Genomic DNA, 16,430 nt, shown 5'->3' on the forward strand with positions numbered 1-16,430 from the left:
CCAGGCTTGGTGATGGTTTGGTTGCTTTAATTAAAGTTGTGCAAGCGTGCTTGAGTTTGGAAAGTTGTTGATTTATTGGAAAGATCGCAAGCTTTTTGTTGTTGTTGCCATGACTAATAGGAGTAAGTAACATTTGTGCAAGGGTTTCAAGCAAGTCCTGAGTTAGCCTTCAAGTTTGAGCCAGCTAACAATGATCTTACTTAAAAACAAAACTAACGTATGTTTGGCGGAGGTGGACAATCCAGGTCCGGAAAGTAAAAACCCTGCCACAGATTGGCTTTATCAACAGGTGCTTGTTCGACTCAACCGGCAGCTGGTGTTTGGTTAGTATCCGTCCGTCCTTCCGTCCTTCCGTCCGTGCGTCTGTCCATCAGTCCTCGCTCTGTGTGTGCGTGTGATATTTTGCTTTCCCAGTTTTCTGAAACGTAACATGAGTTGACTTTGTGGAAAATCGTGGCCACAATAAGTCATAGCCTGGCCAAATGTTGAGTAGTAATGTATGTTTATTTGCTGAATGACGTGATGTGTTGTTAGTGATTTACTTTGATTATTATTTTTTTTTTTACGTGTTTTTCGGTCCCTTCTTGTGTCATTTCTACTTAAAGAATACGCGTTAACGGCATAAAAATATAATTGAACTGTAATTGAAAAATGTAGGTCTCAACTGTATTTTTTTTGCTTGATGCACAACTTGGCATATCTCATTTTCTAATGTCGACTTTGGCCTGTGGAAGGTGGCAACAGCGCTGATGTATTTGTGCAGTACTTTTTCTATTGCGAGTATTGCCAAAAGGCGAGATGTGCTTGTCATGTTCCTAAGGCGCAGGGAGACAAATTGCACTCATGCAAGTGAGAGGAATAAAAGAGCAAATGTATTTTTTTATGTATTGTGATGTATCAAGATGGAGGACGTGCACAGTCAGCAGAAAGCGCTCCGCCAGAGTGGAGCAGATGTTTTGATTCCGCATGTTAAGTCCTTGAAACCTTGGATGCGCTCGGTCAGTCTCGGGGATTCAAAGTTGTCAGACGCAAAGAAAACATGTGAGATGCGAACGCCACAAAAAGGATCGACTTACTCACTGCAGCCCGTCAGCTCTAGATTCAAGCCGGTCACTAGTTAGCTAGCAACTTTAAATGTTCTATCGATCTATCTTAAAAACACAACAGAATTTTGTAGAACTTTTTACATCATACTTTACTGAGTACAAAGTATCGATTTTTTTTTTCTCTAAAACTCAAGATTGCAGACTGACCTCTCGACATTCTGAAACCGTAATGGAGGCCGGTGGTACACATTAAGCGTAGAGACTCCTCTCACTCTTTACACACAATTTTCCCCCCTCCCAACCTGAGATCTTTCTTAAACCTGCTTTTTTTTTTTTCATGCAATTATCCCCAGCGTATCTGCTAGATGCATTAGGCCTGCCTGGCTCTGCAGAGGTCCTCTACCCAACCAAAGTGGCTGCTTTATTTCAATTGTGGCATTCTTACATAGACTCTGACCGTGGAAAGTTATCTTTTGTTGCTTTGGAGAAAGGGGGAAAAAATGCCCAGTGTTGGAACATAAATCAATACTGAATACTGGAGACTTGAAAGTTCAAGCACTTGTCAAAGGTTTCAAGCTCCGGCTGTGCTTCTGTTGCCGCCAAGAGCAGCACTCACAAAGCTGCTCAGTGCGTGTGTTACACATGTGCTCACCCTTTCATTTGCCGCCATTATTGCCAGTCTCAAAGTGGCAGGAACCCACAGCTCACTTTTAATTAAGATATATAAATATCAGGAACAAAGGGACTGTTTAAAGTTCTTACTTTTTTTACTGCATAAAATGTCAACTCTTCAAGGAGACATAGAATGCAATCACACCCCCCCCCCCCCAACCCAGTTTTCATTAAAATACTCAATAACCAAAAATTACCGTAAACCCCCCAATTTTCACAGAGGATAGGGAATTGCGAAACGCCACAAATAGTAGACCCACCCTCTAAAAATGTTCATAACTGTTTATATTAAATTTAAACCCATATTATACCACAAGCTAGGATTTTATTGCTTAAAAGTACATTTTGCAGGAAGAGCAACAAAAAGCCAATCAAATATCTTGCAGGGTTCGCCGTTTGATGCCTGCTGTACAACATCTGGCCTGCCATTTCTAATCATCACATTCCCAAATCGCACCACCCGAGTCTGTGCATGTACTTTAAAACAAGTAAATCTCCTGAGTTGTTGACGTTAAAATTAGCATCTTTTGTTCGGAAGGCTCTGAAATTAGCCATGGAAGCATCTGTGTGTGCGGATGGCTCGCTGCCACCAGACACTAATTGCAATGGTGCAGAGCCAGAAAAAGTTAGCGTGGTAGACTGCACGGAGCCTTTTGGACTCGGGCCGTGTGGCCTGAGGATGCGACACGCTACATCTTCACACTGTGCTGAAGATTTGCACACATCAGTCCCACCACCAGGAGGAGATTTGATGAGTATCAGAAATTCTAAAAGGGCCAATATATGGAGTGCATCTTGATGAGCAAAGATGACCAGAGGTGACTAAAGTGATCATTTGTGTCAAAGTACTTTTTCATATTTGTTGTAAGTAATCAGAGCAAGGATGATTAACCCTTCTAAGTTTCAAAGAAAAGACTTAACAAAAAAATAGGATAAACCTTCTTCTGGACTACGGCTAAAAATGTAGTGACCAACGAACAGTTTGTGTGTAACAAAGAAACAAACAGAACTGGAAGCTCATTATATTCAGTATTGAAAATATCAATGAATAACAATATGCTCAATGAAAGCTGCATGTTCAGCGTACACTCACAAATCGAATCCAGGGTCTGGCCTGACAGACTACATCAATGTCCATCGCCATGGTGAGCGGCAAAAATGAGAGCCGCGCCATTTTAATTAGATGGAGTCGGAGCAGCAGCCAAGGAGATGGGAGGTGGTGCGCTGCGGCATGTGGTTTTGATGTTGCGAAGGCGGTCTCAGCCGTGCGCAGGGGGAACAAGGTGTTGACTTATTAGGTGAAGTAAGAGGTGTTGGGAAAATGTTATGTGCGGGTTCTGCGCGGTTGGGATTTGTGCCTCTTCAACATATGGGAAAGTCTTTTGCAGAGTTTATTATTATTTTTTGCTTTAACGGGCTCACTCTGTATGTCAACACAGAAATAATACGTATCTCCATTGTTTTTACCGCTGTAAGGTTTTGATATTGTTCAGTGTTTTCTAATATGTACTGTATGTGTCTGCAGGTTTAGAAAAAGGAGCCAAAATGAAGACAGCTGCCAAGGGTTTGGGGAAGTCTGCAATGGATCCTTTGCAACGTGACGGCCAGTGGATGAGAAAGCTTGTGCTGACGTTGTACGTGGTCCTGGGGCTCGTTTCGGTCCATTCACCAACGGTTCAAGGCACCCTGGATCTTCAGCTGGATGAGGAGCAACCAGCAGGAACCATCGTTGGTGACATAAGTGCGGGTTTGCCTCCAGGCATCACGGCGGCGCTCTATTTCATTTCCGACCACGAGGGCACTGGGGTGAGCACTGATTTGGACATTGATGAGAGCACGGGAATCATAAAGACTGCCAAGGTTCTGGACCGAGAACTGAGGGACAGGTACAACTTCATCGCAGTAACCATGACAGGTGTGACGGTGGAGGTAACCATCAAGGTGAACGACATAAATGACCATGGGCCAACATTTCCCAAAAAACACGCTAGCTTCAGAATTCCCGAGCAGACGGCTATTGGCACAAGGTTTCCTCTTGACCCGGCAGTGGATGCGGATGGAGGCCATTTCACTACACAGGGTTACCTTATTAAGGATGGAAACATAGGCCAGGCCTTCACTTTGGAGACCAGGAGGGGAAGCAATGAAGTCCTGTATCTGGACTTGGTAGTCAATGCCATTCTGGACAGGGAGAAAAGGTCGACCTATACTTTGTCCTTGGAGGGCTTTGATGGGGGTTCCCCTCAAAGAACCGATCAAATGACCTTAGATATCACCGTCCAGGATATAAACGACAACGCTCCTGTGTTTAATCAGAGCCGCTACCATGCCATCATATCTGAAAACCTTCAACCGGGAAACAACATCTTGCAGGTGTTTGCCACAGACGCCGACGAGGGAGACAACGGCATGGTGACGTACGAAATCAACAGGCGACAAAGCGACCCGGATCGTTACTTTGTTATCGATCCCCACACGGGCATCATCACCCTCAACAAGCCCCTGGACTTTGAGATGCGGCGAGTCCATGAACTGGTGGTCCAAGCCCAAGACAATGCCACGCACCCTGAGGTGACCAATGCCTTTGTCACCATCCACGTCAGGGACTACAATGACAACCAACCCACCATGACGATCATCTTCCTAAGCGAGGATGGCTCTCCTCAAATCTCAGAAGGCGCACAGCCAGGACAGTACGTGGCCCGAATCTCTGTCACGGACCCGGACTACGGCGAGTACGCCAATGTCAACGTGTCGCTGGAGGGCGGAGATGGCAAATTTGGTCTGACAACCAAAGACAATATCATTTATCTGATTTGCGTGGATCAAATTCTGGATCGGGAGGAGAGAGATGTTTATGACTTGAGAGTGATGGCAACCGACTCTGGCACGCCTCCTCTCCGGGCCGAATCTTCGTTCACAATTGAGGTGACCGACATCAACGACAACCCGCCGCTGTTCGACCAATCTGTGTATCGACAGGTTATCCCGGAGGTGGTGTTTCCTGGAAGTTTTGTGTTACAGGTGACTGCCAGAGACAAAGACCAGGGGCCCAATGGGGACATTAGCTACAGCATCCTTCGGGATAAAGGAGCCTTTGCTGGCTGGTTCAGCATAGACGCTATTACGGGGATTATCACCACTCTGTCCCAGCTGGATTACGAAAAGAACCCCAATCCTAGCGTAACCATAGTGGCCACAGACGGAGGGAGACCGCCGCTGTCATCTACCGCGGTGGTCAACATCGTACTTCAGGATATTAACGACAATGAGCCCGTCTTTGAGGCCAACTTCTACAATGTGTCCATCAATGAGGACACGGCTCCAGGGACGTGCATCCTGGAGGTAAGAACTTTAAAGATCCATGTACTGATAACCAAAGCAAAGAGTAATTTAAACAGAAGGCATGATTCTCAGAACTCCTGTTTTCAGAATTTTATGTCAACATTTGCATCCCACTTACATCCCACAACAGTTTCCTAGATGTCATGTCCTTGATCATATCCACAATGATTTTTATTTCCACAAATTCTTTCAAAAGAAAGAGTGTCACTTCAATCACAAAAGGCTTCCTAATGAAGCTGGTTAAGCGTGAGGGAAAAAAATGGCACAGCAAACCTGAAGTTCAGGCACATTAAAGACTCGACCAGGACTTGAGGTTCATTTTATTCAGGCATACCGTATTTTTGAGCGCGCACGTTCCACCCCGCCCACCCCCCCACAAACTGAATATCGCCTAGATCAAAGACTTGGATAGTGAGTGCAGTGCAGACAGAGGGCTCAACAGACGGGCTCTTGGCCCAGGCTTTGGCCTTGGAGAGAGGGAGGGTAGCAGAGAGACGCGGCGCCTCCTGGCTGATGTGCAGAAATAGAAGCTACGAGGTCTTTCTTGTGTGAGGTCCCCCTAATTATAAATCACAGGAACCACAAGGATGATGGGAGATGGGAGCAAACTGACATTGATTATAGAATTTGGAGCACGAAGCAAGGAATAGTTAAAAATGTGTGTCTTGGAGGAATCCCAGTGTGGGTTGGATCTCGTGTTGATGAAAATATCTAAAAAGCCGCATGTAGTTATCTCACCAGGAAGGACATTTTCCTTCCTCTGCACTTCCTTCAGCATATCACAACTTCTCAGTTCACCCGTGCTGTCCAAGTATATGTCCGAGTACGAGGAGGCCCTCCGAAGGCAGTGCTCTCCAGACCCTCTTGGGTTGTTGGCCGTCCGTGTGAGAACAGACTGCCTGGACTCGGGGGGCCTGTTAGAAAGCCAAACTTCTTAGCCAGACATGAAATACCCTCTTTAGTCATCACACAACATTGTTCAAACACTTTCATACGCCTATTGTGATTGACTATTTCAAGTGGTTTCTTTGTTTAGCCCCCAAAGTTCGCCCAAGAACAGCAGTTAACAATTATCTGTGCCTGTTATTTTTGCCTATTTCGACTTGCAGATCCAACCCAGTACAATTATCTATTTACTTATTCATTAAAAGTCTGCATGGTACTGGTAGACTATTGGTTAGCACTGCTGTTTTACAGTTGAAAGGTCCTGGGACAAGTCTCGGCCGTGATCCTCCTGTGTTTGCTTGTTCTCTCCATGCTTGACAGGGCTTTCTTTGGCTTCCTCCCCACAGTGCAAAAACATGAATTTTAGGTTCATTATAGATTTTAAGATTTTGATTTAGGTGTGAGTGTGATTGGCTGCTTGTCGATGTGCCCTGCGATTGTCTGGCGAGCAGTCGACAATGGACCCCGCGCACTTCTCCCGCCCAGAATTAGTTGGGATAGGATCCAGATCACCCACCCACCCAAAAAAAGTTTGAAAAAGAATGGATAGTAAAAAAAAAAAAAAGCCTGTTAATAGCCACTGGTTCTTGTAATTCAATCTGCTCGATCTATGCAAGGAAAATAGGTCATCCTCTAGAGAGGAAATTTGATTTGACGCGCAAAACGCGATTTGAAGAACCGCAAGATGTATCCATGAGCCAATACCAATTCTAATCTTTGGTATAAGTTCCATTGCAGTGTCCTCTGGATGGTGCGCAAGTTAAATATAACTCACTGTCACTTTCACTTTATATATCAATTGTACTCAGTGGATTGTAACCTCTGTTTCAATCCGAAGCAGCCTGCATTCATCACAAATGTGACAAGCCCTCTTAAAATAATACACAGCGGACAAGAGCCAATGAAAATAACAACCAATAGGTGATAAAATGGTATAATTGAGCATGGAAAAAACTTGATTCTCGACGGTGACTTTGAAAGCCAACCTGCCAGACTTTTGTATTGGAATAGCAAGCTAGAAAAAAAATTCCTTTGGAAACTTGAAATGTGGCTGCTACTTGTTGCATGTCTGTAACCCGTGAAGATTTATTGCGATTTGGTCTCGCCTTGTACTTTGTAGAACTATTTTAAACTTTGGCCTACACAATATGGAAAGTCTTACAAAGGTAAAAGTTTGCATGCTAACTTAAAGTAAGCTAGCAATCTGGAATATTTGCTCGTGTGATAACTCCCAATATGTTAACCTGATGACAGAAAACAAACGCAGATAGAAAAGAATGTCAATACAGTGCCCTGTGGTCAGGTACTATTTTTTTTATAATGAATAGCTCAAATGCTAACATTCTAACAGTTCTTATGCTACCATATAGCCAGATAGCAACCTCGGTAGAGAAAAGGCCGAGGCAGCTTGATGGGGATTTATACATTGTGCCCTGTGATCAAAGAAAAATGGTGCTAATGAAAGTCACACAAAGGCTGGTTGATAATAATTTTACATTGTGCTCTGTGGCAGGGCAACATGTTGAAATGGCAATAAAAGCGGTCTTCTGGATTTTAGATTACTTTGCCATCACTTCCCGTATGAGTGATTTAACTTCTAAAGTCATGACACATTGACTGATGCATTGCTCATGCCGGGTACTCGTTCACACCTCGGTTCTCTAAGAATTGTCCCTCTGTCTGCATGGGGCCCCCATTAGAAGGGCGAAAGTAGTGGTGGTGGTGGTGGTGGTGGTGGTTTGGAGGGGGTCTCAGGATGGTTGAAGGGGAAATGAGCCCTGACAAGTGCTGGCATGAGTGACGAGAGGCGACACAAGCAAGCGGGGTCTCCTTGTCTGTCCGTCCATACGTCTCAGTCCAGACTTTTATCTGATCTCATCTCATTTCTCATTAGCCGGGTGTGAGTTTTGACCATATCTCCCTCTCCATCGCCACCCCTGCTTCCGTGCTCATAGCAGAATGGGCTGTTTGTCATGGCAGCAGCCCACCGAGGGCAACTTGAGACCACGCAGCGAGTTTACCGATCAAATAACCTTAGATATCACCGTCCAGGATATAAACGACAACGCTACAGTGTGACATCACATACATTGATCACGTATATTGTACATCAGGGATGTTATTCCTTGCATGCTGAATGACTATGATCTCATATAATAAACCCTCTCCTGCAACCCAATGCTTTTAGGGAGGCCCAGGGATGTAGGTTGCCACTCAGACACGGCTATTATTTCGGTTCAAATCTTGAAAGGCAGATTCGAAAGTGCCTGATGAAGGGGCACTCGCGTCTTCTTTCCTGCCAAATGACAGCGGCCAGTCAATGGGGGAACAAAAGAATCCAAATGATGGCAGATGGTGATTCTTTGAGGCAAGAGGCTAGTAGAATCCTCTCTTGAAATTACTAGATTTTTGGGGGGGCTATTCAGTCTCAAGGTCCCCTGTTTTATTAGACTATAGTTACCTTGGAGAACGGGGGAGAATGAGGGCGTTGCAACAAAGCGAGCTACTAGCTATTTGTGGGGGTTAGGGAGGGAGCACTTCTGCTTCTAGTACAAAAACAACATGCTTTCTTGCCATTCCACTTTTTTACCTTCCATAATAAGACGGAAGTGACCATTTTCTGTTGACAAATTAATGGCTGTGTGTCCAGTGGTAACTTATCCAAGGTCACTGTTTTGTAGTACTGCAACCAGGCCAAAGAAAAATGTGTGCAGGGGGAGGATCAAAATAATCTGAACCACCTTATTTTTTTTTTTTTTGCACATGCTTTGTATGGATCGCTTTGAAATACTGTTGATGTATTATCCAATCCTCAACTTATTACTTTCTTTGGTGTTTCAGCTCGACGACAGCATCGTTCAGCATTCACGCATCATTTTCAAGTTATAGTTGGCTTGGCTACTGCAACGAGTAGCAAGCGGCCACGCCGTAATGGTTCCTACAGTACCGTTTAATCTTGCTATGCTTGCTCTGCTTTCCTCAGAGGACTGTCGAATGCCAGCATTGCCTTGTTACATCTTCATGTATGTTCGCACTGGAATGCATCCACCTGAAAAGAGGGGTAGGGAGAAAACCTCTCCGCCTCGCTCAAGCACGTGGGATTTGCATAAGAAATCGATCCGTTTCCTCGTTTCTATTCATGCTCAGATCCTCCGTAGAGGATTTCTCATCAATTTTTCAGTTGCTGCTCATACGGCAGCTTCGTTGTATGCGAGGAACTGCTCATTCTGCCAAATGACCGTGTTAAATGCAATGATTTGGTGACTGCGAGGGAAAACACAAAATCTCAGCTGCATTCTTAACATTCACTCTTTTCCTCCCGCCGAAGGACTTGGCTGCCTTTTTGGAATGGAAAGGTCTTCCAGAAGAGCCAAATGATTTTTTTGGTGTGTAAACACATGAAGCCAGTTCTGGAGATAAGTCCAGAATTGGTATTTTTGCACAGACAGCATGTAATCAATTCTCACCAGATGTTTTGCGTGAAGAATTTGCGACAAACAGAACACTCGCTGGTCTGTTTTCCTGCCAGCTTGGACGGCATCCCCCGGAGAGGCGAGCTGACGCTGCGCTTGGTCTGTGTTTCTTTTTCCGCTTCTGTTAACGTCCCGGCTCCTCTGTGGTATAACGGAATAGTAAAATGTCAGGAAACTGGATGTGATACTTAATGTGTACGCAAATGTAATACTTCCTCAGGCAAGCCTTTGTTGAGGCATTGAGACGAACCTTGGCCCCCCATGCACATCTGGACGAAGCATGGGCATTTGGGTCAAAGTTGTCCCCCTTGGAGGTTGCAGAGCGTATTTTATTACACTTGGATGTCCATCAGCGAATTCACTGGCTTCTTAAGGCACGTGTGGGCAGCATTGTGGCCCACCAACGCTGTGGATGGTCTTGCACCAAAATATGAAGAGTCACTGACTTCCAACTACTTATTACATCTACAAGAGAATAGATTTTCTGTCCTGCCAAACCGGTTCTGAATAGGCATGTCAAATTGATTTATGGATTTGCCGTTTAGGCCGAATGGTGTGGTAGCCTAATGGTTAGCGCATCTGCCTCACAGTCCGGGCATCCAGGTTCAATTGGAACATCCCTGAATGGAGTTTGCACGTTCACCGTGTGTGTGTTCTCCGGGTACTCCGGCATCCTCCTCGCGTTCCAAAAACATGCGTGTTAAATTCATTGAAGACTCTAAAATACCTTAATATGTGAATGTGAAAGTAAAAGGTTGTTTGTGTACTGTGTATGTGCTCTATGATTTAGGAACAGTTTTAAATAGTGGAAAAAGGCACAATATATTGTCGTACAGTCAAAACAGAAAAAGAAAGTCAAAGGAGTGAGGTTCCCCAACTGTTAGTGTGTAGATGTCCGTAAACTTGTCCCTTCTGTACATTTGGAGATGGCTGTTTCACATGTTGACATGCGCAACAAATTCAGTAGGCTGGGATTAACTTTTACACTTGACTTGTTTATTTGACTGACAAGGTTTCGCTCAGCGCCTCAAGCAATACTTCCTTTTCTTTTTCATTCTTTACACAAGTCAACTCGTGTTTAATGAAGAGAATTGATGTAATATGGTTTAGTCTTGGAATATAGATTTGAATGAGAAAACACTTTCTTTAGTGAATTGATTTTATTTCCTAATCATTGAACTGGGTAATTCCTTTAACTGTCCTTCCCTAGTCACTGCAGAGTAAATATTAGCGATCGTTAACAAATTAACCAAGGTGAGGTTTGGTGATCGTTGCAGACTGCTGTGAAGCCAAACGTTTGCGAGATTTGTAATCGGATGCAGAGCTTTCCCACATCTGCTCGGGAAGGAAGGAAGACAGCACTCTGTTTTGGGATAAGAATATTTTCATTAATGCAGCCTGACTGCCAGACTGTCTGCCCCAGGTGAGGCAGAACACAGCGGAACGTCTTAGTGTGTCTATGAGAGAAAGCAAACACGGGAGACCATCCAGAGGGAGACTCGGACTCTGGCAGCTGTGACCAAGCTCCTGACGCAACAGCTGGATTCAGCTGTTGCTTCCTCCTTCAAGGGTGGGATCACCATCGGAGACAAGGAAGAAAGCCCATGTCTGACTCCAGACTTGTTATCTCGCCTGGCTTCCTTTCCCACATTGTCCTGTCCTGTCTCGCTGCCTCATTTCCTCTCTCTGGAGCGGTGACAACATGCAGACCAGAGCAGGTGAATGCATCGCATCTGCAAACCCTGCGGCCTCTCTTATTGGAGATCTGACAGCACACTTGCCTTGAGGGTCCCACTCCGACCCTGCCCTGGTTTATCCAATTTGGTAATGCCGGGTGAAGTCAGGCTGCAGGTGCTCCTTCATTGAGTCCAGACTCCATTATTCACTCTGCGTCCCTCCTGCACTTGGGACAGCTGAATGAGGCCGAAAGGCTCTCCGGGATGAGGGGCAGCCAGGCCTTCTGTTCTCACAGGCCCCTTCGCCTTTTGGCAGTTGCCGGACAAGCTGGGCATCAGGAAGCATCATCTGCTCCGAGTAGCCATTCGGTTCCTGAACAAATCTGGGCTAAATCATCCATGCAGCCCCCAGCTGTCCATCAGGGGCCACCAGACTGGACAGCAGACGCCTGGTGATAGTTTGCCAGGTAGCGAGAGTCACAGAAACTTGACCCCAGCCTCAGAAAATAACTGCAAGGTATATTACAGGATGGTGGGTCCGAGGTCATCTGATATTTTGAAGGTTACGAATGGTTCACATAGTGGTGTAAGAATACAAACATTATGCAGACAAGCATGCTCAGTTACCGTTGTACTTGCGTTTTGTCTTGACTTATTGTTTTATATTGATGTTGTAGACCTGATTTTCATTCAAATATTTACTGTAATTATGACTTAAATACTATTTTAGTTTAGGTTGGTGACATACTGCCGCCACATACCTCCGTCGTAAGCCGCCTGTATACTTTGTCTTTTGCATTAATTACAAAACGGCTCCTTCCAAGAAAAGCATGCACTACACACATGCACACACACGGAGACACTAAAATATCCTAACCGCCCAGAAAATTATCTCCACATCCAAATCGCGACTGTTTACAAAGAATGCATCGCTCGCGTCTGCCAGCGACCTCAGGGCCCTTTTTTTATTCACCGCCAACCTCGCTGCTGCGTCGCTGGCTTCCATTTGAAATGTTGAGCGTTCATTCACACTGGGCGTGCGGTCACACCATTCTATTCTTACTCGACTAATTCGATCCATTTGGTCTAATTAGAACCAGGGATGGTGGCCCAGCGCCAAAGGATGAGCGCTAATGTTTGGAAATGTTAATGGAAAACAGCTGTTTGGTAATAGATTGTAACTTGTCGTATATCATTTGCAGACCTCCTCCAAGGTTTGGTTAATCCTATTTTGGATTAGCACCCAAGTGTACGCCATTTTGGTTATGCGTTTCTTGCATATGTCAATAACATGTCTTTGGGAAATTCAGAACAAAATTGCAAAATTACAATGTTGACACGAGACAATCCTGAATCCACACCTTTATCTAGTTTCTTTCTTGGCCCATGCCCCACCCTTCCATTTTCACTTCACGTAAAACAGTTGGGTATTCAGGCTTGCGTAATCCTAAATAAAGACATTTTAGGACAGCGAGATAAGAGCTGTGCGATACTTGAGAATTTGGTATTACCAAGTAAAATGCTGGTTCCAGTATCACCAATACCGATACCAAGTACTTTTAGGTTCATAAAATATGGTATTTTAAATCATTTTTTAAATTAATAACATGTTGTTGTTGTTTTTTGTGCTAATTTAACTTTCTTGTTGGGTTCTTAAATATGCCATAATGTATTACCCTCAACGGAAACGTACCGAAACTGTTGTTTAAAGTGACAATGTAGTCAATGTAGTCTTATTATTCTCCGTCGCTCTTCTGCAATCAAAGAAATGTCAGCCACCGAAAGAAATGTCAGCCACCGAAGTTTCTCTAGTCTAGACAATAATATGATACTTACATGTTGTGCTTTACTAATACCTAGCTCACCTACTAGTTGGAAGAGCTCAAACAAAGCATAATATGACTCTTAGTGTAAAATGTTACTCACTATTTGTTACCGCCATTGCTGCCTACTGCTGTCATTGGTGGTCCAGATCCAGAAAGTAAAAACCTTGCCACAGTTTGGATTTAACCCCTGGTGCTAGCTAGCTAGCTCCCATGGTGCTCATTTACCTGCTAGCAGACATAAAAGGACAAACACAAATCATTGCAAGATCAGAGGTGGCAAATCCAGGTCCAGAAAGTAAAAACCCTGCCACAGCTTGGCTTTAGCCCCCAACGCTAGCTAGCTAGCTCCCTAGCAGGTAAACAAGCACCATGGGAGCTAGCTAGCTAGGGAGCTAGCTAGCACCTGTGGCTAAAGCCAAATAGGGTTTTTACTTTCTAGACCTGGATTTGCCACCTCTGCTAGGGACCCATGAGAAACCAAAATAAATAAATAAATGCCAAGGATCAATACTAGCTCTTTCATAACGTTATGACACCAATACTCATCCTAGTATCAATTCTCTCGATACTTTGATCGATCTGCACCTGGTTGGAAGTAAAACGAGATGTCAGCGAGGCTTCTAAAGGTGGACAGCTTGTGCGTCGTGTGATCCACAGACGAGGAAGACACGACGGACCAGTCGGCGACGAATGGTTTGCGGCCAAGGGATGCTCTACTTTTACATTTTGGGCGGCTGCCGTTGTCAGTTTTGGTTTCAGACAGCAAGGCCTCCAGTCAGACTCCCTGTCTGAGGGTGCAGATCCTCTATGGTGGTCCAGTCCCGCGCTGCCGCCTGCGTGTTTTAAAGCCATTACGATAACCCTCTTTTGCGTCATATTGGTGAGAATCCAAGGTTGTCCATCCTATCGTGAGATGAGACAACTGCTTGTTTTAAATTCCCCGTGGCATGGTGTTTAGCAGGGGTACTAATTACCACAGGGTTGTGTACTCCATCAGCAGGGGCTAATTTGGCCTGCTGCTGTCATGTTTATCTTTAGAGCTTCTTTTAACCCCGTGTGTTGGAAGACCCAAATTTAGATTGTCTTGTAGTATGGAACCCAAAGGCGGTGTGGGGAGCAGTGGGGCTCTGCTGTAATTAGGCAGCGCTTCTATGCGAGAGAGCCTCACTCGAGATGTGTGATGTGGTATCAAAGCAGCTAAGCATAGGGTGTGGGTGTGTGTGTGTGTGTGTGTGCTCGTAGGCATACTTTTTTTTAGGCTGGAATGAATTCTCCAATCAGTGCTCTGGATTCCTCCCAGATTGCCTCACTGGTGTTGCCAATGTGCGAACACCAGCGACGGCAGCGGAAACATTTGCAAAGCGGATGATGTTTTGGCGTCCTCGGGCCAAACTGAAGCGATGCACGTCATTGCTCGGCCACGCCGCCGTAGCATGACAGCGGCTCAGCATATGAATATGAGGGGAAAAGGACTGACCTTATATGTTTGAATAAGGATACGAGAAAAAATTGCTCGGGGCTAAATAGTGAGGTCATAGCGCGTTGCTCCTCTGCTGGTCTGCAGGGTAAAACAACTTGCTGACGCTTTTGCCAGCGCATCGCATCGATTCTTGCTGTCTTTTAATGGCAGACTTGAAATGGTCGCAGGAGGCAGTTACAGTTGGGATTTCATTCACATTCCAGATGTCTTGACACACTGGTTCCCCAACTGGGGTCCATGGAATTCCGGGGGTCCAAAAGCCGTAGCTTTGGGGTCAGCAAAATAATTAATGTTGTATGAAGGTGCCGGTGTGTCAGTAAAGCAAACACCAAATTAAACTCCTCCTTACGGTAGCTGAATTAAAAGCTCTGTGGAGCGTATACCATCTGATCTTCGAGTTGAGAGGCAGGGTAAACCCTTTCATCTAATTAAGTCTAGTTTAGTTAAGTCCTGTTAAAGAACTCATGAGTATTTAGGATACTTAAAAAAAACAAAAAAATAAAAAAACTTGACATTTCGGGGTGGACATGGTTATGTTTAATGCAGAACTTGGGGGAAGAATTACTGTAAGGGATCCCTGCACCCAAACGTTTAAATAACAGCTTGAGTCTCGGGTTCAATTCTCAGGTTCGAACCCATAGGTGCAAATGTGATTGTGCATTGTTGTTCTTTTTTCAGATGTGGCAAATCCAGGTCCAGAAAGTAAAAACCCTGCCGCAGTTTGGCTTTAGCCATTGATGCTAGTTAGCTAGCTAGCTAGCTAGCTTCCTAGCGGGTAAACGAGCACCATGGGAGCTAGCTAGCTGGCACCTGGGGCTAAAGCCAAACTGGCAGGGTTTTTACTTTCTGGACCTGGATTTGCCACCTCTGTCCTCTTCGCTGTATGCGCCCTGCAATTGACTGGCGAGCAGTCCAGAGTGGACACCACCCCAAAGTCACCTTGGATAGGCTTCAGATGACCCACGACCCTAATTGGGACAAGTGCTTTAGAAAATTGATGGATGGATGGATATCTCGAGCTTGCTTTTGTACGATTATGTACTATGGGGGATTTATTTCCTGCATACACCAGAACCTTCAGGCCGGTTGCCCATCAGTTGTAGCTGTTGGCTCAGAAAGCAAACATGGTTCTCTGACGTCAGCTCGTTGCGTCTTCTTCCTAACTCGTTCCCAGGTCATTGTTTTGGCACGCTCGTAGCCAGCGAAACGACTTGAGTGCTATCATGTGCCGGGCAGCGGTACAAAACAATCTCACTCGGCACGACTTTGCAACAACACGATCTCACGGGGCTCTTTCCAGATCTTTTGGTTTGATGCCTGCAGGGGAAAGTTTAAGCGTCACTTGCTGCCTGTTTCCACCATCAGCAACATGTTGCTTTGGTTCCGTGATTAGTTCAGACGGGAGGAATTGTGATTAATGTGGCAATTTGCCTCTGGACTTCAGAAATAACACAAGCTAATTGGGAAATGTCTGCGCAAGGTACAGTAGACACAAAAGTACTCTTATGGGGTTAATTATTCGCTTAGGAGGCAGAAGTATTTTTTTTCCAGTGGCAATGTTTAAGCATCCAGTGTACAGAAGCGACCTTTTGGTGGGAGGCAAGCCATTGTCCACTTAAAGAAGGAGTTCCCAAGCAAGCAGGGCGAGGTTTGATTCCTGGCCGTTGCCCCAATATACTGCACAGTCGCTGTGCAGTGTAATTCACTTCTTTAAAGATTTTTAAAAAATGTAAAAAAAAAAAAAAGTTGAATGTATCGTGAGAAGTGACACTGCTACTGCATCATTTTTCCAAACACAAATCCTGATTGGACAAAGCTGTGTGAGTACAAGACAGGCAGGCAGTTTAATCATTGGGAGTATAACAAAGGCTTTGATTAAAAATAAATATGTTATTCAGGCCGAGGCGGGTGGAGGAGGTAGTTGATTCTCAAGCTGATTTTGATGGCGCGGAAAGGTCTCTTGGGCT

The 16,430-nt window shown here is 45.0% G+C and overlaps 1 protein-coding gene across 3 annotated transcripts in view; it reads left to right on the forward strand.

The window, feature by feature from the left end:
* LOC147171656 (protocadherin-16-like) overlaps positions 1–16,430 on the forward strand; it is a 123,094-nt gene that overhangs the window by 19,668 nt on the left and 86,996 nt on the right. For 2 of the 3 annotated variants that reach the window (XM_086081269.1, XM_086081268.1), the window contains exon 2: positions 3,244–5,063. In XM_086081269.1, the coding sequence (XP_085937395.1) occupies positions 3,264–5,063 (1,800 nt within the window). In that variant the 5' untranslated portion in view covers positions 3,244–3,263. Of the gene's footprint in view, positions 1–3,140; positions 5,064–16,430 lie in introns of those variants that run through there. The other variant, XM_086081270.1, reaches the window with a different exon arrangement.

This window comes from Leptonotus elevatus, chromosome 7 (genome assembly GCF_054856555.1).
Source record: "Leptonotus elevatus isolate MCC_2025b chromosome 7, RoL_Lele_1.0, whole genome shotgun sequence".
Classification (NCBI taxonomy): Eukaryota; Metazoa; Chordata; class Actinopteri; order Syngnathiformes; family Syngnathidae; genus Leptonotus; species Leptonotus elevatus.